The 27,967-nt window shown below is 48.7% G+C and overlaps 1 protein-coding gene across 3 annotated transcripts in view; it reads right to left on the bottom strand.

Moving 5' to 3' along the window:
• Positions 1-27,967, bottom strand: part of ELMO2 (engulfment and cell motility 2) — a 37,364-nt gene that overhangs the window by 4,687 nt on the left and 4,710 nt on the right. Inside the window, exons 2-18 of one of the 3 annotated variants that reach the window (XM_057702989.1) lie at positions 21,674-21,801; positions 21,327-21,367; positions 20,789-20,861; positions 20,367-20,417; positions 16,829-17,010; positions 15,119-15,218; positions 13,883-14,034; positions 11,277-11,355; positions 8,055-8,105; positions 4,263-4,385; positions 3,803-3,937; positions 3,126-3,230; positions 2,919-3,027; positions 2,324-2,460; positions 1,103-1,266; positions 881-993; positions 586-693 (exon numbers count right to left, since the gene is read on the bottom strand). In XM_057702989.1, the coding sequence (XP_057558972.1) occupies positions 586-693; positions 881-993; positions 1,103-1,266; positions 2,324-2,460; positions 2,919-3,027; positions 3,126-3,230; positions 3,803-3,937; positions 4,263-4,385; positions 8,055-8,105; positions 11,277-11,355; positions 13,883-14,034; positions 15,119-15,218; positions 16,829-17,010; positions 20,367-20,417; positions 20,789-20,861; positions 21,327-21,367; positions 21,674-21,751 (1,801 nt within the window). In that variant the 5' untranslated portion in view covers positions 21,752-21,801. Of the gene's footprint in view, positions 1-585; positions 694-880; positions 994-1,102; positions 1,267-2,323; positions 2,461-2,918; positions 3,028-3,125; positions 3,231-3,802; positions 3,938-4,262; positions 4,386-8,054; positions 8,106-11,276; positions 11,356-13,882; positions 14,035-15,118; positions 15,219-16,828; positions 17,011-20,366; positions 20,418-20,788; positions 20,862-21,326; positions 21,368-21,673; positions 21,802-27,967 lie in introns of those variants that run through there. The other 2 variants (XM_057702991.1, XM_057702992.1) reach the window with 2 other exon arrangements.

Below are 27,967 nucleotides of genomic sequence, written 5' to 3'. Positions count from 1 at the left end.
CCTAACTGGGGGTCAGTTCAGGGCTTTTGCATTGTCTCCCTAAGGAACAGGGCCTCAGACTCTCCCCTCACTTCCACTTCATGGTAATAAAGAGCACAGCGGCCACCAGAGCAAACAGGAGCGGAATTACCCTCACCCCCTGCCAGCCACTGTCCTAAGCGCTTTACACTCAGGACTCATTCAATCCTCTGACAAGAGAAACATGGCTAGCAGTCCCATTTTACAGAAGAATCCAAGGCAGAGGCGAGAATTAACTTGTCATTAATTAGAATTAAGAGCAAAGCCAGGATGTGAATCCAGGAAGTCAGGCTTCAGAGCTTTTGCCCTTAACCACTGCCCTTCAACTGAGTCTTGTATCACCCTTTACAATCCGCAAAACCCATTCATTCTGTGATCCCACTGAATTCTGCAAACAGCCCCTTGAGGTAGGCCAGGTGGAGGTGACCTCTGACTGACGGGGAAAGAGGTTCAGAGAAAGAACTGGCCCAAGGCCAGATAACCAGTCTGACGCAGCCAGGACTAGAACTTAGGTCTCCTGACGGCGAGCCCAGCTACCACGACACCCCAACAGAGAAATGGACTTACTTTTCTCCTGCAGGGATTCGAATGTCACCTCCCCTTGAGGGTTGTCATCCAAGTCACCGTAGTGCAGGACCTTGTGGTTCAGGGCCAGGCGGCAGTACCAGAAACGTTCTGGAACACAAGGGAGGCCAGGCAGGTGAGCAAGGACAGTTCTGGGAAAGGCCTGGGCACACGAGGGGTGAAAAGACGACTCGTTCTCTGCCTGCTCCCCGCAGGGAAGGTCCGGCCAGCTGCCCCCCAAGTGCGGCGGCTCCGGGCAGTAGGGGCGGACAGCCCAGTGCCCAGGCCCTCAATTCACCTTGTCTCCGGCGATTCCCAATCTTTCGGAAGCTGCTGCCCTCACAGAGCCGGTTCAGCCGCTGCTGCTTGATCAGCTCAAGGATCTCGGGCTGGATCTTCTCCCTCAGCTCCCTGGGGTAGACGTGCACCGGAGGACAGAGGTGGTCACAGGGACAGCAGGGCTTCTGAAGGGACGCAGAGCTGGCACCGCCACCCACACCCCCCCAACCACGGCACTTACACAATCGGCGGGGACTGGAAGTCATCCTGACTCATTCTCTCGGACTGGCGCAGTCGCAGAATCTCAGAGTAGCTCAGGCTCCGCAGTTTGCTCTTGAACTGATCCAAAGAGTTGGGTTTGGAGGGCAGAGCTCGCGTGATCTGCTCCCGGACTACCTGCATAACCTGAGAGGCGAGAAGGCGGCCACCTCAGCCCTGCTCGGATCAACGGACACCAGGCTCTGCCCTCCCCGGTCCTGAGCACGGCGGGCACCACAGGCATCCGCTAGGCAAGTAAGAGCACCGAGTCTCTACAACTGTCTCCTCCTAGACAGTTACATAGGACAACTGATGGATGGTGACAAATGTGCAGGCAACGGTGCGGTGGGATGAGTGTAGGTTGCGGGAGTCAGAAAGAAGTGGGTTCAGATCTTGACTCTGCGCCTTAATCTGTTCCTAGAGCAAGTCACTCGACATCTTCAGGTGCCCACCTACTCGTCTTTAAAGCGAGAGAAAGGAAGACTTGTCATTGGCAGAGGCTGCCCTGAGGGATATGAGATGCTATCTGGATGCACAGTGCCGGGCACACTGTAATGTGTTCAGAATACGTGTTAGTTCCCTTAAAACACCAACAGCTAAAGTAAAATGCAGGATACCATCTGCACATCCAGTCAGCTCCCCACCAATGAAGGAAAAATCTATAGGAAAAAAAAAGACTAGAGAGAAACATAAAAATGGGGAGGGGAATTATATATCATTTTTTCCTCTTTATATTTTACAAATTTTTACAATGAGATGAGCAGCTTTTGAGGGCCTAGCAGTGCTGTCAGAGAGTGGACTCGGACAGCATCAAGGAATGGCTACTGGTAAGTACCCCTGACACACACACCACTGCAGATCCACTCCAACCTCTCCCTAACATCCGCAGTTCATGAAACTGCCATGGTGCCTGCACAGAGCAAGTGCTCAGTAACCCACAGCTATCACTGCTTTGCTTACCCTCCTGTTCTCAAAGGAAGGCCGGAAGGGCCAGTACTGGTCCACTCGGCAAATGAGGGGCCCAGCAGGGAGACACCTGCTCAGGGTTACAGAGGGAACTGACGTCTCAATGTCTCCGTCTTGTGACTCAGCGCTGCAGACCACGCTGTCTTCCAGCTCAGGGATTCCCCAGGCTCTGGCCAGCTGTCACAGACTGTCCTGGGATGGTCTCAGCCCGTGGACCTCAGAGCTCTGCAACACTGACCTTGTTGAAATCCTCGGCTGTTGCCCTCATCTCCTTCCAGGTCTTGTTCAGCAGCTGGATGCAGATTCCGAAGAGCTCTTCGAATGCTCGGTCGTGAGTGAAGAACATCGGGTGGTAGTCGTTGCGCCCTTCGTTTGCTGTGGAAGAAGAGAAACAGGCAAAGGATGAAGCTGGGAGCCCACATCCAGAAACCTGGGATCCTCTGCACCAAAGTCCGAAGGAACAAAACCAGACCAAGGACCAAGCTGATGAGGGGTGTGCAATGGGCCTTCCTCTACTTCCTGAGTTTTCTTCTCCAGGCTCTTTCCACGGGTCTGGCTCTACGCTGGTGCAGGCTCAGCTGGCCTTTACACACAGGAGTAAGTGGATGGTGGCAAAGCTGATACTCAACATGCTCGAATCACCAGCTCAAAAAAGCCACAGCCATGACTCTCATAAACAAGAGTAAGATGGATTACAGCTCACTCAGTGATTTAAAAAAAAGGCACCATAAGGCTGTCCAGTCCCACAGACACCTAACTCTAGACGCTCGGGTCTCACCAGGCTACTGGGTACAAGGAATGGCTGAAGGCAGGAGGGAGCCACACAGACTTACGCAGTTCCCCAACCTGCAGGATTTCACAGAGCATTTTGGTGAGCTCAATGGCACTGCGGCCAAAGGGGCACTCGTGTTTGTCTTCTCGGCTGCTGTTCTCCAAGACGATCTGCGGGAGGAAGAGGAAAGGGAGGGTGAGGGAGGGAGGGAGGGAGGGAGGCAAGCGATGCGGCATCAGCACAGAGGAAGCTGGTCCCCAGCCTTTACCCGGATGTAGGTGTCCTGGTGGACTTTCGCCAAGTACAGCATGTTGTCCAAGGCCAGCATTCCAGGAGGAGTCTGGGTAAAGTCCATTGCTGGGTTGATATGGTTCTGCAGAAATAAACACACCTGATTTGAGACTTGGTAGACCCTGTGTGCAGGCTCACCTGAGGGGGAGCCTGACTGCCTCTTAGCCACATGCCGCCACACGTCACACCGGCCTCTGTCGTAGCTCTTGTCACGTACCCCTCTCCACTGGACTGTGGCTGACTCGTCTTGCGCCCCCAGCACCTAAATATTGTTGAGTGCCGAGTAGATGCCCAATGACTATTTAGGTGAATTAACTCCATTCTAAAGCTGTATCCTATCACAGAATACCCACTCCAGCTTTTTAAAGAACTTAGCTGCTCTGAGGAGACGTCCCCTCTTCACTCATCTGGCCAACCTCCCGGGCCCTCCTACAGATGGATTTGTTTCAAGGGGCCAAATGTTGCACATAAACTTGTGAACCTGCCCCGGCCAAAGCACACCAAGTGTCAAGGGCCCTCCAGCCTCTTAGTGTCTTCTGTTCCAGGGCCACGGTGACGTTACACAGTAGGGCTGTCATGGTTCTGCCTGGGTGGGCCCTCTGACTCCCTGCCAGGGGAGAAGGTCTACCAGTGCCCATGCTCTGGGAAACTTACAGTAAATCCCAGCATCTTGTAGTCCTTGGTATACATGGCTTTGCGTTTTTCGGTCCCACTCCCAGGGACGTTGCTAGAGTCAGACTCCGCATCAAACGCAATCCTCCTTAGTTCAAATATAATGTCTCTTTGAGCCTGGGAGGGGAAACAGACAGTCAGCAGGTGAATCAGCCAATCAAGGGAAGCAAGGAAAAGAAAGAGCGCGTCGAGCTTTTCCAGGCAGAACTCTGGCCCTGATGGATCTCTGAGGAGGCATCACCTCTACCACCGTAGGACAGAGAGGGGCTTGGCCCAGAGTCACCAGCAGGAAGGGATCACAGCGAGGCACAGAGAAGACACAAACCATCTTTGCAGACACAGCTAAGCACAGTTCTTGGCACACAGCAGGTGCTCAATCACCGGGTAGAATGCACCACATCAAACGGCACACAATGCCAGCTCTGTCCCACTGAGAACCCACCTGGTCATTGGGGTCCATCTTGGTCATCATCCTTTCTTCCAGAAGGTTGAAGGTCAGGACTTGCAAGACATACAGCTGATGGGCCATCTCGGTTTTGATTGGGCGGTTCCCTCGGATCACGTGCTGGAAAGAGCAGAGGCAGGGAGCAGAGGGTTGAACTGATTTTTACTGAAGAGTCACATCCGTGCTGGTGAAAAAGAAAGCACGCAGGGGATAGGGTTTTCTCCCCGACACAGGGACCTGATGCTCTAGAAGGGGATGGAACGTGAATGGGCCTGATGCAGGCGATCCAGACAATAGAGAGTGTGCGTGAATTGCTTGCAGAATTGGACGGTCCTATTCTTTTGTTTTCCCTTAGAAAAATAAAATGTTTTGGATGGGCTCACCAAGTAGAGTGGTTTTGAGAAGATGGTTTTCTTTAAATGATCGAGACACCTACATACAAGAGAGCATCTACTGCTCCTTGTCCAGCCCCTCAATCACCCTCTTCTCTCCTACTGGTGTCCCTCCTCTGCCCTCTGCTCACTCTGGGTATGTCTCCTTCCCCGTGTCCCCACACCACGTCCCCCTCCCTCCTGTAACTCTATCCCCCACCTCCGAGCTCACCACCTCCTTCCTCCCTGATACCCACCCACCTGAGGTCCTCCTCCGCCTCTCATGCTCCATCTCTGTCTTGTGCTACACACCACACCCCTCTCCGTCCTCCGGGCTGACCAACGCCGGTTTCTGTCCTCTCTGTTGCTGTCCTGTTTTCGTGCCCACGGTAGCCTCCTGCTCTTTCCTGCCTGCTCTCTTGCATTCCTTGCTCCCTCTGTCTCACTCACCATCTTGAATCCTGTCACTCTCGGTCTTTTCTCGCCCAAAGGAGTCTCTTGCCAAGTTTCCCACTGGTACGGCCCTCTGTGCCCTTCGTGTTCTCTTACTCGGTCTAGCTGGTCTCTAGAACTGCGCTGTCCACAATGGTAGCCACTAGCCATACACATGCATCGAAGTCAGTTAAAATTAATTCAAGTTAAAAGTTAGGTCCTGAGTCGCACTAGCCACATTTTAAGCTCAGGAGGTCATATGGCTGGTGGCTACCGTCCAATGATAGAGTAGATGTGGAACATGTCCATTATCAGAAAGTTCTGCTGTACTTTAAAGTAGTCTAGAGCTTTCTAACTCTAGATCAGTTCTCTCTAGATCTTGCACGATCTCTTTAGATCTGTGCAGTCCCATCTAGTAGCCATTAGCCACCAGTGGCTGGTGAACACTTGAAATGTGGCTGGTCCAAACTGAGACGTGCTGTAAACGTAAAATGCACACTGGATATCAGAGCCTTACTATGAAAAAAGAAAACGTAAAATATCTCCTTAATAATTTTCCTTAATAATGTTGATATCATAGTATTTTAGATATACTGGGTTAAATGAACTGTATTACTGAAATTAACTTTCCCTGTTCCTTTTTTATTTGATGCTGCTAGTAGAACACTAACACTGAAACAAATGGCTCCTATCTTATTTCCATTGGACGGCGCTGCTGGAGACGTTCTCTCCCCAACCCGTGACTCCAGAAGGCTCTTCCTTCCTCTGTCTCTTTCTTTCCCGAGATCTGTACAGCCCAATATAGTAGCCACAAGCCACGGGTGGGTATTTAAATTTAAACTGAAATTTTAAAGAACTACAAATTCAGTTCCCCAGCCACACCAGACACATTTCAAGTGCTCAACAGCCACACCTGGTGTGGGCCACCCGTTCTGCGCACACCTCCACAACTGCAGCAAGTTCTACAGGACAGTGCTGCTCCTGCTCTCGCTGGCCCGCTAGCGTGTGCCCTGCCCCCACCTCCTCCCCTGAGCCCTCTCCAGCTCACACGCACCATCTCTCTCTCTGCCGCTCTGATTTCTCCCTACCTGTCTACCCCTGTTCCTCCCTCCTCATCTCTCTCCATAATTCACAAATCCACTCTGAAGAGAGGTTAAAGTTAATGTGATATGGGTTTTCATTCACTTTAATCCCCCTTTCTCAATCCCAGAGACGTCAGAGCCCGAGGGTAATTACTCGAGTCATCAATGGCTTAAAGAAGAACAGCTCTGGTCTGATGAAGTCTTATTTGACTTCAAGTACCTCCAGGCCGCTGCGCTCTGGCTTGCTCCGTTAAATCCCGGGACTTAAGTGAGCAGGCATTAACCTTTTCCTATCAGATCGTTTCAGTCCTGAGTCCTGACACTGAATTGTCTTCTACAGTGCGTGGAGTCTTTGCTTGTTCACCAAGTTTGTTCAGAAGTGAGCTGAACTTCTCGCCCCGTTCAGGTAAATAATAAGCCTCAAAATTCATTAGAGTTCTCTCAGAAGGGCACCCCCTCCCACACACGCAGAGGAAGGCGCTCAACACAGCCGCTCTGCATGTGGACAAGAATGTGGGGACCTGTGTGGCAGGCAGAGTGCGGGAGAGTCTGGTCTGCTCCCTCCTGCCGGGTGGGCAGGGGGGCTGTGACCTGGGGGATGGCCTGCAGGCAGGAGCTGGTTCTGCAAGGTGAAGTCTGCGGGCTCTGCCTGTTTAGAGCAGCTCATGGCTCCACTTCACAGGTGGCCATGGTTCCTTCTTGGATTCTATCACCTCTGTATCTTGCTCACGATGCAGGAACTGCCCATGTGAGCAGAGCACTCACCAAGTGCCAGCCCCCCTGCTAAGCTTAAGCCCTGTGTATATATATTAGCTCATTTGGTCCTCACGTCCAGATGAGCAAATCAAAGCCCAAAGAAGTTAGGTGAACTGTTCAAGATCAAAGATTGGTTAACGGCAGAGTGGGGGCTGCTGACTCCAAAGTGCATGTTCGGAATATGAAGCCTTTCACACTCGACTCCCGACGTCTCCTTTTATTCCCTACACTGTGGTCTCCCGGTTTGACTTTGTTTTTGACAGCTGATAAAATGGCCTCCTTTTAACCTATCTCCTCGGCTCTTTCCCCGCCCTCACCTCCCGCCTCAGCTCCCTCCCCCACCACACCCCCACTGCAGAGCAGGGACTGAGACCCCCCCTCCGGGCGCCTCCCCCTCCCCACCAACTCCTGCTCTACCCGCCTCCCTCACACACCCCTCGGAAACACGGATCTTCTAGTGTGATCTTTCTAAAACGCCAGGCTGGTTATTTCATGATCCTGATTAAAGCCCCTCGATTGCTTTTGGAAAACAGACCAAGGCCCTGCTTGATCTGGTCTTTGCTCTCTCTCCAGCCTGTCACAAATCCTTGCCCCACCCTCTACCCATCACACACGCCTCCCAGGTGCCCCCCTTCCCCAGGCAGGAATTCCTTTTCTGACTGGTCTGCTCGCTTACCCTCAGCCTCACCTGAAGACCTGCCTCTGAAGCCTCCTGACACCTCTCCTTCCTGACACCGCTCCTCCTCTGGAACCTCCCAGGCCGGGCATCCCTCCCAGTGCCCCACACAACCCAGGGTTAGGACTGCCATTAGTTGAATGAATTCCTCTTCTGTGCCTATTTCAACACATTCCCTCTGGATAAAGGTTTTTGGAGTGATAGGGCAACAAAGAGTATAGCTGGCTACGTACCTCCTTAGAGGCTCTGCAGTTCCTGGTGGGACAGCCTCCTAGAGACAACCCTGCTTACAGAGGATCACAAAACAGCTTTCCAGCTTAGGAAGTGTTTAGTATCTATTGGTAAACTTCCTGAGTGCCCATCCCACTCCACAGTAAATTCGATAATAATAATACAACTATAACAACAGTAATAGTTGCAGTGAATAGTAACACAACAACAGGAACAAAACACAGCTTGTCTGGGAACTTACATTGAGGATTATGGACCGAAGGTGCTTCTGTGCAAATGCGTTGGCCATATCCTATCGAGAAGAAGAAGCGAACATAAGGCAAGGTGGCAGGCACCCAGCTGCAACAACTCTCAAGAGGAAGGTGATGTCACAGCTCTGGGGCTTTTTCCCCTGAATTTTTTTTCTCCTTTCAAATGAAACATGGGCAAATGGAAACAAATTCACAGCCCTTCAACTACATATTTTATACTCTGAAAAATCCCAATACATTTCCCTTCATGAGTACACATGAATGCAAACAGGGTTTCCTTCCCCAATGGCACAATCAACTGCGTCATCTTCAAAGAGGGACAAAGACGGCTTCAGGACGAGACACTTGTGTTACAAGGATGCCGGGTGATGGACAACGAGCACAGGGCACAGAGCAGCGTGATGGTTCCCAAGCCTCATGCACCATCCCAGGCCGGAACCACTGCCAAGGCTGGAAGGGATCTAATGAAACACGGACTCCAAACCCAGGGAAGGGCTGGGGCCCCAGCACCCCCCTCCACCCCCTGGCACCACGCCAGCAGATGGAGCTGAGACAGGATGCTCTCAGACAGTAAGTGGTCCATGACTCCCTTCTGACCGGTTTAGAGAACAATGTGTTGGGTGCTTTGGGGTAGTTTTTCACAATAGGGTCACCTTTTTTATTATATTTGGTTCAGATTTTGGCAGTAACACTTTTGTTTAGCTCACTCGGGAAATAAAGTACCCTAAGTTAAGTGAATCTTCCAGGGAATGAAGCTTTAAGGGTTCTCTCAGAACCGTTATTTTGACCATTCTTATGCTAATCTTCTAAAAATTTATACACTTCTTTATTTCTAGAGATTATGATGATTATAATTTAAACATCACCAAGGACTTGGCTTCATGAAAACAAAAACAAAAACAAAAACAAAAAACCCAACACATCAGTTATTATTCTGTGTTGTGACACTGTAATACCCTAAGGGGCTTCTGAAATGTGAAGCTATTTTCCCCTAAACAAAATGGTCCCAGATTACTATGGTTTTAATGTTTCTGACAGCTTTTCATAATTCTTCTTTCTCCTCTTTCCAATGTCAACCATCACTTCTTATAATGTTAATTAGTATGACTTCACTTTCTAAACTGCTGCCTTAATTTCATAGATAATTCTAAATCAATGGGCCTGAGGGAGCCGTCACACCTCTCCTATGGAGCTATATCCGTGAGCGTGGTCATTTTTCTCAGAGCTGGAAGGCCTTTCTCTCTCGTTTCTACATTTCTAGCCATATTCCAAAAGGCTGACGCTGCCAGGAACATTAAGTTTTACTTTGCGTCCCCTGAGCACACACTGGCTGGCAGAGGAAGAAGGTGGACTAGAAACTTCTTTGGTAGCGATGGGAGGCCGACTTGTGATTAAATCTTGCTGTCGACAACTCGCAAAGTCGGTAATTGTCAGTGGTCTGCTGCTGGAACATAAAGGCCTTCGACCAAAGGCTTCTCTGCGGTGCCGGGGGAAGCACTCATCCTCTTTCACATCGTCATAGAGCTGACCTCTCTGAGCTCCCTCTGACCAGGAAATGAGCATCCAGATTCCCTTCTGTCAACTGCCTGAAGCTTTTGCAATTCCTACGATCTAGTAGGCGTCCAAAAGGGCACGGGTTTACCTTAACTCCTGCTATAGCAAGCTGGAAGGCAATGCTTCTGGCATTGGCTAGATGAAAGTCACAGGCTATTTCTGAACCTGATCTTCCCTGGCTGAACCACAGACCCATGTGAAGGCAGGTTACAGAGGAGAGACTGGGTCACATTCCCCGGAGGCAGGCATCCCCTTAGTCCTTTATGTGACTCTGATCTGCGGTACTTCTCTAAGTGTCCTGACAAATGAGATTTATAGCACACAACCTTTTCCTGTGTCTTGGAGCTCTCTGAACAGCTAGATCAGATCATGAGATTCTCGCCCAGCTTTGACCTCCCCACCTGAAAGAGAGCGGGGCCCTTCCCACACAGCAGCGCTACTTACAGTGACAGGCAGGTCTAGAGGATTAAGGTGCTTGTCCTGCCGGCAGAAAGCAAAAGGCACAGAGAGAAGCAGGTGGAAGAATGAGCTTTCAGTTTACATTCAAAACAGGACTAGGGAGGAAGAGATGAACAGAGCAAGCCATCCAAGAAAGACAAGGACAGACAGAACCACAGATGCTCCTGGTCCTCCCACCAGAATCTTCCAAGAACTTGGTACATGATCCCACAGGAATTACAACTTACTGAGCCCATGCTATTGACCGAGAATTACGAAGTCTTTCTTTTGTATATCACTTGGGCTTTGACCAGAGAAATCTAGAATGGTAGTGTTAGAAGGGCCCTCAGAGATCTTTTAATCCGGCCCTTGCATTTTATAGAAAGAGTAACGGAGACCCAGAGGGGTAAGGGCACTTGCCCAGCAGTGGCAGGAAAAGTACTCAGCCTCGGGGCCCTGGTCTCTTAGGTCAGCACTTGCTCCACGGCCCAGCTGATCCCTGGTTTCCTCACTTGTAAAATAGGGGTGTGGTTTTTTCTCATGACATCCTTATGAAGTGAATGAGGGGCAGATGTTGTTGCTCCCATGTTACAGGTGAGGAAACTGGGCTTCAGAGAAGTAGAGCAATTTGCATCATGTCACACAGCTAATTAATAGAGAAGAAAAGAGTTTAGAACCTGGATCAGAGACTCTTTACACATGGAACTTCAAGCTAAGTCCCTCTACTCATTTCCTTAAGCAAGGATCACATTTGTTTCTGTCTCCTGGGACCTTGGCAGGGACGCTCAGAGGGTCTCCTCTCCCAGCTCCTTGATCCTCTAACCCAGGGGTAGTCACACTAAGGCCATATGAGGCCTGTTGCCTGTTTGTGTCTAGAAGGTCTCATGGAAAGACAGCCACACCCACCTGTTTGCCTATTGTTAGAGTCTGCTTTTGGCTACAGTGGCAAGGTTGAATAGTTGCCACGTAGACCACACGGCCCACCAAGAGAAAAATATTTACTTGCCCTTGAGGGGAAAAAGTTTGCAGGCTCCTGCCCTGACCTAAGACCCAGCTGGTTTCCCTCCTAGTTCTTCCCTGGGTCTTCCTTAGCAAAGCCACTCTAATGGGCTCTGGCCGCAGAGGGACAGAAGGAGGGACTCTTGGGAAAATGACTGGGTGGGTAAGAAGTCTTCTCTCGGGAGAGCCCAGATGGAAAGCTTGAAAAGGCCGCCACAGACCTGTCGCTTGTCCTCAGGAGCCTTCAGAAAAAGTGCGTTAATCAGTGCAATGGCGTAGGTCTGAATCTCCTGGTTGGAACTGTGTCAACGGAGAAAGAAGGCAGACGGAGGTTAGAAGACTGACCAGCAAGATGATCCCTAGAGATGGTTTAAAACAATCACTTGCAGACTGTAATCAAATAATAATTGGAGGCTAAGTCTTGAAAGCCTTAATTAAAAGTGGGCAGACTCCCTGACCCGGCAATTCCACTAACAGGAATTTATCCAAAGACAGTCATCAGAGCGCTGTGCCTGAGTTATTGGCAAGGTATTTCATCAAAGTACTATTAAAAAAAGAAAGAACAGTAAATAATGCAAATGTCCACGGTAGCAACTCTGTTCATATATATTCAAATCCTAAGCAGTCATGAAAAATCCTGTTTTAGCATAAAGATTCTTCGCCTGGGGTTAGGGATGGGCTTAGACTGTCTGTGAACCCTGGAAATCGTGCAGTCATTTTTCCATGTAGCTGGTTGACTACATGATATTTTTTCCAGGAAGGTAAAAGTCCATAACTGTTCTTGGATTTCCAAAGGCATCTGGGATGCAAATATATATATATATATATATATATATATATATATATATATTTTAAATTTATATATATCTATTTTCAATGTTTGGCCAAGCCTCACAGCTTATGGGATTTTAGTTCCCAGACCAGGGATGGAACCTGCACTCTTGGCAGTGAAAGCATAGAGTCCTAACCACGGGACCACCAGGGAATTCCCACAAAAAAAGGTTTCGAATGACCCTTTTAGAAGGTTTTTTGACATGGGAAATGTTCAAGATCTATTATTCCATAAAAAAAGTCAAGGCACACATAGTATGTATAGTAAGAGTCCAACTCTGTTAAACACACGCATAGAAAATAAGACCGGCGGGACAGTCACTCTAGTGTTAGCAGCGGTCACGTCTGGCGGTGGGATAAGGGGCACATGACTTCCTTTGTGTGCTTGTCTGTATTTTCAAAGTCTTTATGAACCTACTTTATTTTAAACAAATAAAATAACTATGACCATTCTGTGGAATCTTATAATCCTGGCACTAGACAGGAGCTCTCCCCCCACCACATCGTGGGTGCATTCTGTGGCTCTCTCCAGAGGGGCTGCTGGGTGTCCTGGCTGGCCAGGGGCATTCTGGAGGTCTAACGGAGGGCACTAAGTGTCCCTCAGCCCAGCAGCAGAGGATGTGACTTCTGGGGAAGGCAACGGGCCGAAAGTTTTCATAGGCTGACCCCTAAGAAATGGCACGCTCCTCTGTCATCCCTAAGGAGGTAACTGGGTCGTTCCCAATTCAGAAACACAGAAACAGAGCTAACTCTGAGGTCAGGAAAATCAGAATTCTCCATCTGGCGTTTATAATGTCCTCCTCACTTCAATCAACCTTTCTGGGTTTGGGGCATGAAAATGGAGGCTGAAGCATTCCTTAGAGAAGTGACAAGGAGAGATCGGAGCTGCAGATCTCCTTGTGCTTCCTTTGTACTCGGATTAGTGGGAAGGTACAGGCTGAAAGCGTAGCTGAGGGAAGACAAGGCTGCTGTAATCAACTGAGTCTGGGAGCTCTGGCTTTCCCTGGACCCGGCAGGGTGTTCTCTCAATGTCCCATACCCAGAAAGGGAGCAAGAGTTATTAGGAAGGAATCAGCAGTATCACCACCCTTGTTTTGAGAAGTCCAGTCCCCTTCCATTGTGTGGAATGGTTGAAAGGCAAGTAAAAAGAATGGGGAGGAGACGAACAGTGCTCCAAAGGGTTCAGCTGCCTTTGGCTTTTGTTCACGATCTGTTAAATGTTTTAGGATGTGATAAGCTTCTTAAAAAACAAACAAAAGCAAAAAGCAAAAAAGCAAAGCAAAACAAAACAAAAAAAAACCCTGCTGAATTTATTGACTACCTATCCTGTGCTGGCCCCTATGCTAGACCTTTTATCCTCACAAGTCTGAGACATGGGGATGATTAACCCCAGTCTAGAGATGAGGAAACTGAGGCCAGAAGAGATTAGGTAACTTGCTGAGGGCAGAGACCTAGTTTGCAGTAGAGCCTGGACTGGAACTCACACCCTATACAATACCCCCAACAGCATATTGTTCGTTCAGCAAGAAATCATTCAGCAAATGCTAACTGAGCTTCAAGTCAAAACAAGGGATGCAAAAATGATTGGTGCCTGTTCCCAGAAAGCTTAAAGTTTAAAATGGGAGACAGATAATAAAAATACAGTATTTTATATAGATATAATTATCATAGATACAAACAGAGACCACTTGGCCCACAGAGGAGAAAGCATCTAATTCTGTCTGGTACCACAGTGGTACAGGAAGATTGGGAAAAACTTCAAGTTATCCTAAAAGGCAAGTAGAGTTACAGAGGATTTCAAGCAGAAGCATGACAGGACCAGGTCTGAATTAGGGAGGAATTCTGGCAGTAGTGCAGAAGAGGTGATGAGTGAATGAACAAGGAGATCAGCATCTTGGAATACAGACGAAGCAGAAGTAGCACTGTTAGACTTACACAGTAAGAGGGGAGAGGAGGACAGGTAGGGAAGGGAGGCTGGGGCAGGGTGTCTACTTACACCTGGAGGTGAGAGATGAGCTGTCCCACGGTGATTTCCTCTGCAATCTTCTGGTACAGACTCTGGCTGTTCAAGACCATGCTCTCCAGGATGGCCAGGGACCTCTGCAGGATTGACACGTCCACCATGGGCTGGCTCACGTACCCTGCGATCTAAAGCCAGAGAGGGCAAGTCAGTGAGGAAGCACAGGGCCTGAAAGAGCTGAAGGCTTAGGTTCTGGATGCCTGCCCCACCAGACTCTCCTCTTACGCGTGCTGCCCACATCTGGACAGTTGTCCCCACGTAGATGGATGATGGAAACTGCTATGCTGGCCAATGTGCCAGGGGGTCCCTAGGCACGGATAACTCAATTTCAACTTACAGCATCCACTCAACTATATCTCCTTAAACCTAAGGGCTTAATCCTTTGTTTTCAAAATAAGGGTTCAGGCATGAAAAAGCTGAGTGTAGAAAGCAGAGGATCTTATTGATACTGGGATCTCATTTGCTCTCCAGGTACTGTTCTCCTGACATACGCTTTGTCCCTATACACACGCAGAACAGCAGAGACTCGGGGACATAGAAAGGACCTCAAAGTCTTGTAATCTAATCCCTTTTCTCAATCCCCATTATAAAATCCTTGACACATGGTCATTTCACTTGTGCCTAAATATCTCCAGCATTAGGAAGTTCTCAACATCCCAGGCCAATGACGGGTGTCATGCTAGGTCAGCAGATATATCATTCACTGGTTTTAGCTCAGTTTTGTGAGGTGACACTGCCCTCCTAGAAGAAAGGAGGACAAAACTAGAAGTACCTCCTCCCACCGCTGAGTTCATCTTACAATCAAAAAGGCTCCCTTGCAGATTTGTAAACAGAAGGCAGACTCATCAATATAAGGCAAATGAAATGAACATTTTTCTATCCAAAGAGGAGGGAGGACTCAGGAAGCAGGTTGCAAGACTTAGGGATGTGCTGGCTGGCTGGCTGGCGCTATCCCAAGTCTCACTGACAATCCAGTTCCACTTTGGCCATATTCAGCTCTGGGGAGCTCAGTTTCATCTTCTCAGTGCAGGCCTTGCGAGTGTAAGTACATCTTCCAGGAGCCACAGGAAGGCCAGAGCCTGCGGATGAAAGTCTGGCCTTGGGGACAGAAGGCTGACCTTCATGGGAGCAGCTGTGTTGCCCTCATCAACCCTCAAGCCTAGAGAACAAGTGGCAACTGAGGGAAGAAAGACGGAATGTTGGAGGCCTCACCTGCTTAATAAAGGTGATCGAAACCATGTCCCAGGAGACAATGCCATGGTCCATGAGCTCTAAGAAGGCAGTCAGGGTGAATGCCAGCATCTCACTGTAGCTGAGACGTGCAAAACACACACAAAACAATACAAAGATTCAGAACCGGGGAACACAGGCATGAAGGCAGCCACGACAGCACCATGTGAGACCAGCGGACGCCACTGAGCCAGCGCCTGGCACACACCTGAGTCGCATGTGGAGCACACTCTTCCCCAGAATCTATCGCTAAAGGAAAGTCTGCTGGGAGATGAGGCTACCCTTCTCCATGGTGCCTCAACTCAGGGAAACAGAATCACTCGTCCATCTCCCAAGAACAAAAAAGATACCAGGTCTTTGTCAAACCCCAACACTTGGTGGGGTACCCAAGGGAGTTTATGTCCCAGATTCACTTTTGGGCTGGGAGGCAGCAGAGCGCAGGAGAAAGACGATGAACTTTGGCCACGGGTTCAACTCTGGTTCAACTACTTACTAACTGTGCACATTTTATCTTTTCAAACTTCTATTTCTTTCTCTGTAAAACTGAATTCTTCTCACAGCCTTAACCTCATGGGGTTGTGGCAAGGGCAGGATGACAAGGCATGCGAAACTCTTACCAGAGAGCTGACAGTGAATAAGGATTGAAATGTTCTCTCCCCTTTGTCTCTGCTCTGCATACATTTCATCCTTTGCACATGTGAACAGTGCTCTATAATTTACAAACTATAGTCCCATTTACAAAGCACGTTCTGACCCATTCTCACCCACAGTACTCCTCATGACAATACAGCAGGGTAGGTATCATCTCCACTTTAAAGAGGAGGAAGCGAAGGCCAGTCTAACCCTGCACTCTCGGGACTGTGGAACGCCCAGGTCAGTGCTGACGGCAGCCAAAGGCTTCAGGATTTCCGTGTAGCTGGATAATCCAAGACTCAAAACAAATACCCAAGACTAGCTGCTTGGTTTGGTTAAAAATTTCAGTAGTTGATTCATCAGCTCAGAGAAGACTTTTGACTCCTTCTCTGCCTGCTGAAGTTCCATGGGCTTAGAAGACAAACTAAACGTCTGCTTTTTCACTGATAACAGCAGGGCCACCTAGGCACTGGAGGTGTTTGCACAGAGATGTCTGCAGTGCATCGCAAAGTTCTGGATGCCCCCCACCGCCGCCCCGAAATGGGTGGTAGGGAGACAGCGGATGGGCGGGGGTATGCTATGGCCAACACAGAGGAGGGCCCGTGAGTGTCTGTGTGTATAAGGAACCTGTGTGTGGAGGGGGGAGGTGACTGGAGAGGGACGGAGGCAGGGGCGTGGCTAAGGACAGACAGACACCTGTAATAGTTGATAATGGATGGTCTGCTTACTAACTTCCATCAGGACAGTTTTTTTCCAGAAATGATTTCAGCAGTGAGCTAACATCTCTTCCTGACTTCCATAGCCCCGACTTTTACTTCTCACTTGGCACAGTCCTGTTTTGTACCATCACGGAATGTGTGAGAGCCCAACTCGACTACAAGATGAAGAATCACAATAGTGACTTATACCCCTCTGTGTGGACCCCGGTGCTTGGCACACTGCTCTGTATGCAGAAGGAGCTCAGTAAGCTCATTTGACTCAATGGAAATGAGCACAGGATGCTCTGCAGAGTGTCATAAATCTCTGAGAGCCCCAGGACGAGAACTTGGGAACACTCACTGGGACAAGAGCTTGGTTCCGCTTTCCACAAGCCGCGTCAGCACAACGATGCCATCCATGTTGATGAACTCGGTGGCAAAAGTCACGTCGGCAGAGAGTTTGGCCAGCTCCTTCATGGCGTCCAGCCGGGTCTCCATGCTGGATGACTGGGTCCTCTCCATCAGCTGGCGGGCAGCCCGGGACTGTGGGACCAGGGACAAGATACATGCTGTCTGCTCCTTGGTGCAGGTTACTGCTCTGGGAGTAGCTCACAGGGGACCTTCTGTGGACTCCCAAGCTCGAGGCAGAAGCAGCTTTTCACACTGCTTCAGATTTGCTAGATAAATGGTTACTGGATCAAGCAGGGACTCACAGTACACCAAGGCCGTTCTGTAGTTACGTGTATCCTTTCTGTACCACCCCGGTCTACAGATTAAAAAAATTCCCACTGAGGGAATACACGAGAGATCTGGGAGACGACAGTCCACTACCTAGTCACATAGAAACAGATATTGGTTCAATATCGGAGAGTTTTTCTTTTTTTTTTTTAAATTATAGTTGATTTACAATGTTGTGTTAGTTTCTGGTGTACACAGCAAAGTGTTATATGGTGTGTATATATATATATATATTCTTTTTCATATTCTTTTCCATTATGGTTTTTTACAGGATATTGAATATAGTTCCCTGCACCATACAGTAGGACCTTGTTGTTTACCTATTTATATATGGTATTTTGTATCTGCTAATTCCAAACTCCTAATTTATCCCTCTCCCACCTGCTCTCCCCTTTGGTAACTGTAAGAGTTCTATTAACGAAAGCCGTCAGACAGTGGAAGAGGTTGTCTCTTGAAGTACTAGGCTCTCGGTCATTGGAAGCAATCAAGGAAAATCCGGACAACCACCTGTCATAGAGGGATTCCTGTACTGGGTGAATTTTAAATCTCATGAGGTCCCTTTCAATCTGAAACTCTGATAAACCTGACAATTTGGTTTTTTTTTTTATTTTCTCTCAAAGTCCTCATCACTGTTCCTCAAAGTGCTGGCCCTGGGGAAACTTTAACAATACCAAGGGGCTGGAAGCAGCTAATTTCAAAATGGTTTTTTCAAAATGACAGCTGGTGACACAGCCTCCCCACTAAGTACATGAACCTCTCCCACTGGAACAGCTGCCTCCTTCCTGCAACGGCAGCTGCAACCCCTCCTCTCGTGTTCATGGATCTTGCCTGTTGCTGAACGTACTAACTTTCTAGTCTGTGCCTTACGTCTTACGTTTCACCATTCTCTATCTTTGGTGTGTTAATTTAATATCTCGGCTGGAAGAGTCTGGAGAGCAAAAACGCTCCCGGGGTCTTCATTTTTCTTCCCGTGCTGAGCAAGCGACTGGAGCCCACACGCTGCTGCTGCCGCCGAGGAGTCAGGCCTGCCCGTGTCTCCTCCTTTTAACAGCACGCTGCTCGCGAGGACACAGAAATCCTCCATCACCTCCACGGTGCAGAACGTGTGCGCCGCGAGAAAAGGTCACAGTGGAGAACAATTTGAAGAGCACTGGTCTGCATCACACTTGGAACCTTCCAACTCCAAATGTTAATTTTCCTCCTGAGACAGCATTTCCGGGCCACCGCCTCCTGTTCCTCCTGCTTCTGGGAAAGTCTACTGCTCTGTAAGAGAGGTCTATAAAATGCTTCAGCATTTCTATAAAAGCGCGCGGCTCCCAGGCTGTCACATTAAATTAGCAGAACCTGGGGAGGAGAAGTGAAGTTCTTAGGATGAGAAGAGCTGAGGAGGAGAGAGAGGAGCAAGAGGAGGCAGTGCCGAGAACACTGGCCTGGAGTCACCCAGACCTGGGTTTGAGAGGCAGCTCCACCGCGTTTTGAGCTGTCAGCAGCTGGCGGGTTATTTAATCTCCCTCAGTCTCAGTTTCCTAGTTTGAAAAATGGGGCTATCAAGAGTACTCATCTTGTGGGGTTTGTTGAGATTAAGTGATACCATATATGTATTCAGCAAAACCCAGGCATTCAGCAAATGTAGCTGCTATTACTCTGCAACCCCTTCCTCTCAGATGGACCAGTCTTTCACGTCATATCAAGAGAACAGGGGCCAGCACGCCCTCCATTTTCTGGCAGCCCTTCTACAAACCTACGTACACTCCCCCGTATCACTGGTCCCACTCCAGGCCTAGCAGTTAGGGTGAATCCCTCCCCTGGGCCAGAGGCCCCTCCTGTCCTGTGGGCAGCAAGGTCCTGCCCTGTCACTCACCCCCTCTTTCCCAAATTGGCAACCTTCCTCTCTTCCATCTTAACATATTTTCAAGGACACATTAAAAAAAACTGCAACAGACATTAACAACCGAGAAGGGTCAGAGGAGGCGAGGAGCTGTGTAGATGAGGGACAGGAGTGGGAGGGAGACCTTTCACTGTATCTTTGTCAAACATTTCTGATTTTAACATGCGTGAATATTCTACCTCTTTTTGAAAAGCATGTATTTCAACTTCGTATCCCTGAGCTAGTACCTTCTCTATAAACTCCCTTTCAAACCAAGCTTCCTGATAACATGGTAAACCCAAGGTCCTCAACTTTGTCACCTCTTACACTCAACCCACTGCCATCTGGCGGCCACCCAGCCACCCCAGCCACTGGCTGACAGCCCAGATCAACAGACAGCTGTTCTGTCCTCAGTTTACTTTCTCTCTGCTCACTGCAGACCACACCGTCCTCCATCCTGACACTCTCTGTGCCCTCAGCTAAGCCATTTCAAACTCCTGTTTTCTTTCTACCCTTGTGGGTACCTCCTTAGTTACCCAGGAGGGCTGCTCCTGCAGGAGTCAGGGGGCCAGCGCGGATTCTCCCACTGCTTCCACAGCTGGCGGATTGCCTTCTTCACCAAGTTCACCTCCAAGTACTTTTCCTGCCCATCCTTTCATCTCCACAGTCACTGCCTTCATGGGCTGTTAACACTGCTCATCAGTTTCCTGAAGATTCCTCCTACCACCGACCTTCCTTTTTCAAGTCCGTCTTCCACACTGTCACTAAAGTGATCTTTATAAAATATAAATCTAAGCATAATATAGCTTCCTGCTTAAAATGTTTCAGTGTCCCCATGTTCCCTTTGTATGAAGTCAGACCCGCCACCCAGGAACCTTCCACTGGCTTCTGGCTGATCACTCCAGGCCCTCGGCCACCCACCACCCCTGCCTCCCCCAAACAAAGCCCGTCTCTATGCTTGGAATATGTTTCCTTTTCTTCTTTCTTCAGCTGATTCTTGCTTATCCTTCAACGTCTGCGCCAGTGTTCCCTTCTCTGGAAGGGCTTTCTGGGAATCCTCAGGCCGAGTCAGGTGGTCCCTTTTCTGAGTTCCCACAGCTCCCTAAGCAACTTTCTCTCCAGACGCCCGAGAGAGGCCTTACTGTATTTGTTTGTTTACGCTCAACGAGGCTGTGAGAGCAAAGATTGACTTTTTAACCTCCAAGCCTTAGTTTCCAGAACAGAGTCTGGCCCATGGAGGTGCTCACGTATGCTTGTCAAATAAAGGAGTTCCTAAGGAAAGCTGAATACCTACCGGGGAGATAGCCAGCTGTAAGATTGTCCCATTCTTAATGTCACTGCGAGTCTGGGAGGCAAAGAGAAAAAGAGTAGCTAAGATAAAATATTAAAGTTGTGCAAGCAATCTGAATCAACAAAAACTTTCTGTCATTTTTAAAGTAGTTGTAACTGAGACTCTTCACTCAGGCCCTCTTCTCCTGCTTGTTTATTGGCAAAGAATTCCTAAGACCCTTTTCATGCACGTCTCAGGAAGCAGAAGCCACGTTTTTCCAGCCACTAGAGGAGAACAAGGGCTGACGCTTCCTCATTTGCCCAGAAAGCAGCTCTTTACCCAATAAGTGGAAGCTCCCTGGATATAAGGAGGGCAAACAGCAACCCCCCTTGGGTGGTTCACTTCACAGCAAGGCCGGTGTTGGTTTGGCCTCTCCCTGTACTAACCTGTTCGGTGATGTAGAGCTGGGGACCATCTGCATAACGGAGGGTGTAATACTCCGGGTTTGGCAGTGACCACCTATGTAAGAGAAAAACAGTACAGCCTGTTTGGCCGTGCCTGGGGACCTGTCTAGAAGCTGCAAATAAATAATTTTCAATAGTGTTGCTTAAGGGATTGGGTGGTCTATCTGATGTACAGAGGTAAAAAAACAAAGCTTTGGGTTGAGATGTTGAACAGTAACCTCCTCAGCCTCTGTAAAGACTGGTATCACACAAGGTGGCACATATAACTCAGCATGGATCTCAGATCCCTCCAGGACCTCAGGTGGGGCATTCGTGGGCTTAAAGGAAAAACTAAAGATTGCTAGGAGATCTTAGGGACATTCCTGCCAGCTATACTTCCTTCATAAGGAATGGTCCACAGAAGCCCCAGACTGGGGACCCGACGAACAGCAGGTCCTCGGGCAGAATTCCTTTTGGGGTCTGGCAGTGTTTCTCTGTCTTTAGCCTGTCACCAACCACAACGGGGGCAGTTTCAACTTACCCATCACAAACTTCCTTGATGATGGATGCCAGGGGCCGTTTCTGAAAGAGACAGAGAGATCCTTCATCAGCAGCTACATCCTGCTAGTGCCAAGGTCCTGACGAGAGGGTCTCCCCGCAGGGTCAACCTGGGGCCTGAGCATGGACTTCTTTTCTGAGAGCTCTTCTCGAAGAGGAAGCCTCTCCCAGGCCATGGTGACCAGCCTTCCATAGGGCGGGACAGGCCTCGGCGTTCCTCTTGCCGGTTCTTACTCCTGATGCCAGTGGTTCCCACCCCTAAAGACATCCCTTGCCGTGTACGCCCTGATCCCTCTCCTGGCATCGCTGCTGCTCACTTCCGGAGCTTACCTGGTCGATTTCAAGGAGCTGAGCATTAGCACCTGGCCACTCGATGGCCACTTTGACGATGTCTGATGGTGGTGGCATCGTTCCCAATGGGCCCTGCTTCTCCAAGACACACACACAGACACAGCTGCCTGGGGAGAAAGAATCAGAAAGAAGAAAAGAGTTAGGGTTTGCCTTCCTTTTTTACACTTGTTATATATTTTGGAAAATCAGAGGACAGAGAGTGTCCAAAGAAGCATGTAGAACTACTTGGTTTGAATTTTTCTAGATCGTACCACAACCCTTTCTTGGGCTTTTTGTCTGTTTAGATTAAATAAGCAAGTAGAAAAGGGACAAACCTATCTCAGCATCTGCAGATAAGCCAGCAGCAGTATCTACCAATGTGATGCTTCAGTTTAAGGGCCAGAAGGACCTCGTGGCAGAGGAGCATATTTATTGCAAAGTCCTGTCCTGGGACCTTAAGAGGGAGAAGCACATGCCCTGAGACCGCTGAGAACAGACACAGCCTTTCCTTGGCTGAGCGGTTAGAAGGAGCCAGCCTGCTCTGCTCTGTAGTCATCCCAGGAAGTTTCCAGAGTCAGCAGGGCCTGGCCACATGTGCTCTTACTTCCTCCCTACTTATTGCTGCCACTCCTACCCCCTCAAAGGGACACAACGTGGAGCCGCCACTGTGTGGGATGACACAGAGTTCAGAAAACTGGGAACTGAAGCGGGACAGGAAATACTATTTTAGTCCCAATTGCCAAAGGCAAGGGCTGCTGAGAGCACAAGTATAGGGAGGTGAGGACACTCCCACACAAAGGCCCCACTACCGGAGGACAGGGCTTTGGAAGTACTTCTGACCCCCTCCCCCACTGCTCTCCAAAATAAAGGAAAATAAATCATTTTGAACAAGTCTGGAAGATGGGCCCATGTGACCGGTATCCTAGGCAACTCTGCGAGCTTAGTGGTGTTCCAGGCAGTAGCTAAAGCCTTCTCTCTCCACGGTCTGATGAGGGGAAGTCACCCCACTGATGGATTATTTCAACGTGTGTTTACGCTCCAGGCCTGCAGCTTCAAGAGAGGCCTTTCTCTTCATGAAAAAGAGCTTTCTCCTGCATCCTCCAGGTTTCACCACTCGCCCACAATCCATGCCTCACTAATGGAGACCGCCTGCCTCTCCTGGAACATGCAGCAGAGCTGTTGCTAGGCTGGTATTCACGGAGGCCATCAATTTCTCAGCCCAAACGCAGATGTCAATTCTCACAACCTTGTAAGTACAAACCTCTCTGGCAACAGGGTTACAAGTCCCTTCCCCTATAAACCCACAGGTCTCAGAAAGAGGGAAGTTTTCCTGACCATTTGCTTATCAGGTTGGGCTGCTTCCGAAATCGACTGTCAAAAACACCAGCACTTCCAGGACATAGCAGCACAGGAGAGATGGTTCTCAATGTGCTATCACTTACTCTGTTGAGTCTTCCCAGCAGCCTTCTGAAGTAGGCAGAACATGATTATTACCTCCATTTGAAGATGACACAACTGAAACTCAATGTGGTTAAGTTGCTCAATTCACCCAGCATATAAGTAGTGAAGGGGACAGAACACGGAATTGACTTCGGCCAGTGCAATCCCCCCCACCCCCCACTCCCGCTGAGCTAGCCTGAATTTCTGCTCATTGCAACTAAATCAAACCTAAAGGTGAAGTGGGCGGGCCCCATGGCCCAGAGAGTTTCCACAACTTCTGCAGCTCCAGGTAGAATTTCTCACGTGTAATTTTTATGTGCCTAGACACACAACAAGCCTCTGAAAAGAAACCGCCCATTAGAAGAAGCCCTGGTTGAGATGCTGTAACTCAGTGACACAGCAAAGCAGGGGTGGTACCATGAATGTCTGGATGCCTAGGTCAGGAGACCTTATCCTTATCTAAATCTGCCATAACGAGGAGTATGACTGTATAGTTGTGAGCTCATTTTTTTTTATAACTGAGATATAATCTACATATAATAAAATGCAAAGCTTATGTGTATATGTGTATGTGTGTATATATATATATATACACAAAATAGAAATACACACACACCCTCCTGTAACCACAACCCAAAACAAGACATTGAACATTTTCATATCCCTCTACCTCTTTCCAGTCAATCCCCTACCCTGACAGCCCTCCAAGAGGCAACTTCTTTCTGATTTCCATCACCATGGATTTGTTCTACCTGCTTTTGTACTTCATATATATGGAAATGCACAATATGGCCTTTAAGACCATTAAAAAATTTTATTGATTGATTGATTGATTGCTGCATTGGGTCTTTGTTGCTGCATGCAGGCTTTCTGTAGTTGCAGCAAGTGGGGGCTACTCTGTTGCAGTGTACGGGCTTCTCATTGTGGGGGCTTCTCTTGTTGCAAAGCACGAGCTCTAGGCACGCGAGCTTCAGTAATTGTGGCTCACAGGCTCAGCAGCTGTGGCGCATGGGTTTAGCTGCTTCACAGCATGTGGGATCTTCCCAGACCAGGGTTTGAACTCATGTCTCCTGCACTGGCAGATGGATTCTTAAGCACTGCACCATCAGGGAAGTCCTGAGACCATGTTATTTAGTTTAGTTTCTTCTTCTTTTTAAAATAAGCAGGCAGTGTAGGTGCAAGAGGAAGAGCACTGGGCTGGGATGACTCCCTGCTGAAGCGTCTGGATTCAGAGCCAGAGGACAGGACCTAGTCACAGCTCCATCACTGAGCATCTGGGTGATGTACACATGTCCTTTTCACCCAAGTCTCAGTTTTCTTCTACCGTGAGGTGACAGTGTTGAACTAAAGCACGTGTACGGTGCCTCTGAAGTCTGAGATTCTAAAGCAGAACTTAAAAATCCAAATGACGATTGCCCATTTCAAAGTCCTCTCCAAAAGAAGCTACACCCTTATTTCAATGGCGCTGCTAAGAAACAAATCATATTTTTTGGAACTCCCTTCCGTTTTGGTTTTTTTTTTCCGTGTGGGATCATAGTTCCCTGACCAGGGATTGAATTCACGCCCCCTGCATTGGAAACATGGAGTCTTAACCACAGGACTGCCAGGGAAGTCCCTGGACTCCTTTCTTAATATTGTTTTTGGAGATAAACAAGCTAAAGTTCATTCTTTTATAGTTATACCTTACTTTGACCCCATATGGCATTTCCTACATTGACTGTCTCTTTCTTTATTAAAGTCAGCCATGAGTGATTCTTGCATGTTCCAAAAATTCATATCAATTTTAAAACATGGGGATTTGCAACCACCAGGTCTATTCCAGGGATACTACTAGCCCCCCATTCTCAGCGACTTTGCACTTTCCCCAAATGCCCAGGCAACCCTCGTGTCCTAGCACCCTCCCCACCCATGCCACAGCCACTGGGTCCAAGGTGAACACTCAGCCCTAGCTGGACTAATGCAATTCTCTCTCTTTCAAGCTTAACGACACAGATTAAGGGAGATGGATGACAATGGGTCCTAGAGCAGAAAGGTCAGCCAGCCTCAGCACAGGTACCACGGCAGGCCAAAGATACGGAGAAGCAGAAACCAAGAGCCTCGCAGAGGAAACTATTCAGAAGGAAGAAACCAGGAAGGTGTGGATGAGTGGAAGCCAGAAACTAGAAACCACAGAGTCCCAGAACGAGATGGAAAAAGCCTGTGTCTGAAGACTTTCCAGATTCCGTGGCTACACCTCCTACACTTGGGGTACCTGAAGTCACCCTGTATCCTGCCAATAAAACTCCTTTAAATTAAACTAGCCTGTGTTTCTACTCATTGCAACTAAAAAGCCTAAGACTAAGGGTGACCCCTCAGCTTTGAAGGAGCTCTAAACGGAGGGCTGAAGAGACAGCAGCCTAACAGGCACAAGATGATGGCACTGAGCTGGCCCTTGATCAATACTGGCTGAAATAATCAAGAGCCAAACCTACTTAGGTAAGTCTGGTTTGTGTAAAAGAGTCCAGTTATGTGGTGGCTTCATGGCGGTCATCTTGTATTTAACAGTAACGTGCAGATGGCCTCTTTACAGCTGAGCACATCAGGTCCGCAGCATTATTACTGCTGACGCTCACCCGAACCCCGGAAAGTCATCCCCATCCTACAGATGAGGCAACTGAAGTTCACTTGGGGAGAGAAATGTGTCTTCCACACGCCTCCTTCCCACCTCTTCCCCACAAAAACATGAAAGAAAGAAGTCATCAGAACTGGGTCTCAACACTGGGCCGTAGGACTTCAAAGTTGGTTCTCTTCCCTCTACGCAATACTTCCTTTGCTGAGGATGATGACATTAGCTAACACTCATGTAGTGCTAAGGCACTGTTCTAAGGGCTTTACACACACGAATTCACTTACTCCACATAGCAGCCCTGTGTGATCATCACCCCCATTTTATAGACAAGAAATAGAGGCACAGAAAAATTAAGTACTGTGCTCAGTGTCCCTGTACCCACAGCAGGTGCTCAATGGGAGAATCTGGGTTCACTGGACCTGAAGCTGAAGCACACTGAGGCTCAGAGCCTAATAACAGGAGCTCACCATCGTCACAGATAACGGAGTCCACTGTCTAAAGAAGGGGACCCCCACTCCCCTGCGTGGTGCTCAGCGCTTCACAGTCTAGCCAGACTTTCCTGCACTACTTGCTATTTCTAAGAGGCAGGCCATGTTCCTCCTCTTCTGTGTCTTTGCACATTTTCCTCCTCCCTTCAACTGTCAGAAGAGCTCGTATTCAAGCTTCAGAGCCCTGCTCAGATATCGCTTCTTCTCTGTACCAGTCTTAGCTTCCCCCCCAATTCCACCCCCCATTTCCCTAGCAAAGTGAAAGAGGACAGGGCCCCGTGTTCTGGTGGCATTCTGGCCACAGCTCTGTGAAGGCTCCTGTCCTACCCCATTATAGTTTTATATTCACACAGCTCTCCTCTCTCTCCTCCTCCAGGGCAGGTCCAACCCTGCAGCTTCATCACCTGGTAAGGGGCCTGGCACAGAGGTTCCATGAGCATCTGTATCTGCTCAAATCCAACAAAGCTCTGACTTCCTCAAATCCTACAAACCAGGGCCAGCTCCACATGGAAGGGGATGGGCATGAACTGCTCTGTCTGGTGTGTGTTCCCTCCACGACCCACCACCTTCCAACTCCACGGCATTTTCACTGTTTTCACATCTAACGTTAGGACGTGTCTCACTGGAAAAATCGGCTTTAGTACCCCTGATTCTAGTTAAAAGATGGGGGAAAACATCCCTTCGCTTTTCTCCCTATGGAAACATCAGGAGATAGGAGACTAGAAGAATAATATTCTCCAGGTAACAGTCCCCGGATAAAGGATCTCCTTGTGAGGAACCCTTTCAGCACTCGTTTGCTTAATCTTTTCATTTTCACTTTAGAAAGGAAGTGGAAATTAGGTCGAAGCAATTCAATAACACTGCAAAATTTTCAGGGTTATAAATAGCCTCTTGCTCTACCGCTCAGCAGTGCTATAGAGTTCAAGCAAACAGCCAGGGTGAGGGAGTGGTAGTTCCACATCCAGGCCCAGAAGGCAAAGAAGTAATCAACCCCTTCCAATGAAACGACTGTTCATCCCACCCTCCCACCCCCTTTCGAGTATTACAGACATAAAGACAATTGGGAAAACTCTAAATGTCACCAAACAAGAGAGAGGCACACACTGATCTGGGGAAATAATTCTACTCTAAGACAGGAGAATGAAAGCCCAGGTTTTCAAAGGCGAAGCGGGGGAAACAAAAGAAAAACAGGACTGTCCATGTCTCCAATGAGCATTCTTTAAGTGGCTTCTGGAAGGTGTGCTTGTGAAATCAGCACAGTTACAAAAGGCCCCTAGGAGCTCCATCAGTCAATCACCCCTGCAGGGACCACTCCAGGGAGTTGGATTCTGAGAGCCCAGCAGAAAGGAAGTGAAAGAGGATCCCTCGCCATTAGTAAGGAATTCAGATTGAAGGCCAGAAGGTTCCAGCTCCTCCCCTCCCCTCCCCCATTCCTTTAAGGATAAGGATTGACTTGTGCTTTCTGTTCCGTTCTTTTGCTTTTGATTCAGTGGGGGAGGCAGGGGTGAGTTTGGTTTATGTTTCCTGCAACAGAATGCACTGTAGCAGGAAGGCGACCAGAGGTCACACCCTCTTTCTAATCAAGTGCACAATCTCAACAGTGGCTTCTCCCTCTGAAATCTGCTCAAGTGAGAAGTGACTCAACTTCCCTTAGTTCAGACCCCTAAATGAGGGTGAGACTTAGGTACAGGGAGGGAAACTGAGTTCGCAGATTCAGGTTCTGACATTTACTGCTAGAAACGCCGAGAAGGACCATCA

This window comes from Hippopotamus amphibius, chromosome 12, assembly GCF_030028045.1.
Source record: "Hippopotamus amphibius kiboko isolate mHipAmp2 chromosome 12, mHipAmp2.hap2, whole genome shotgun sequence".
Taxonomy (NCBI): Eukaryota; Metazoa; Chordata; class Mammalia; order Artiodactyla; family Hippopotamidae; genus Hippopotamus; species Hippopotamus amphibius.
This window is presented reverse-complemented; position numbering and strand designations above follow the sequence as displayed.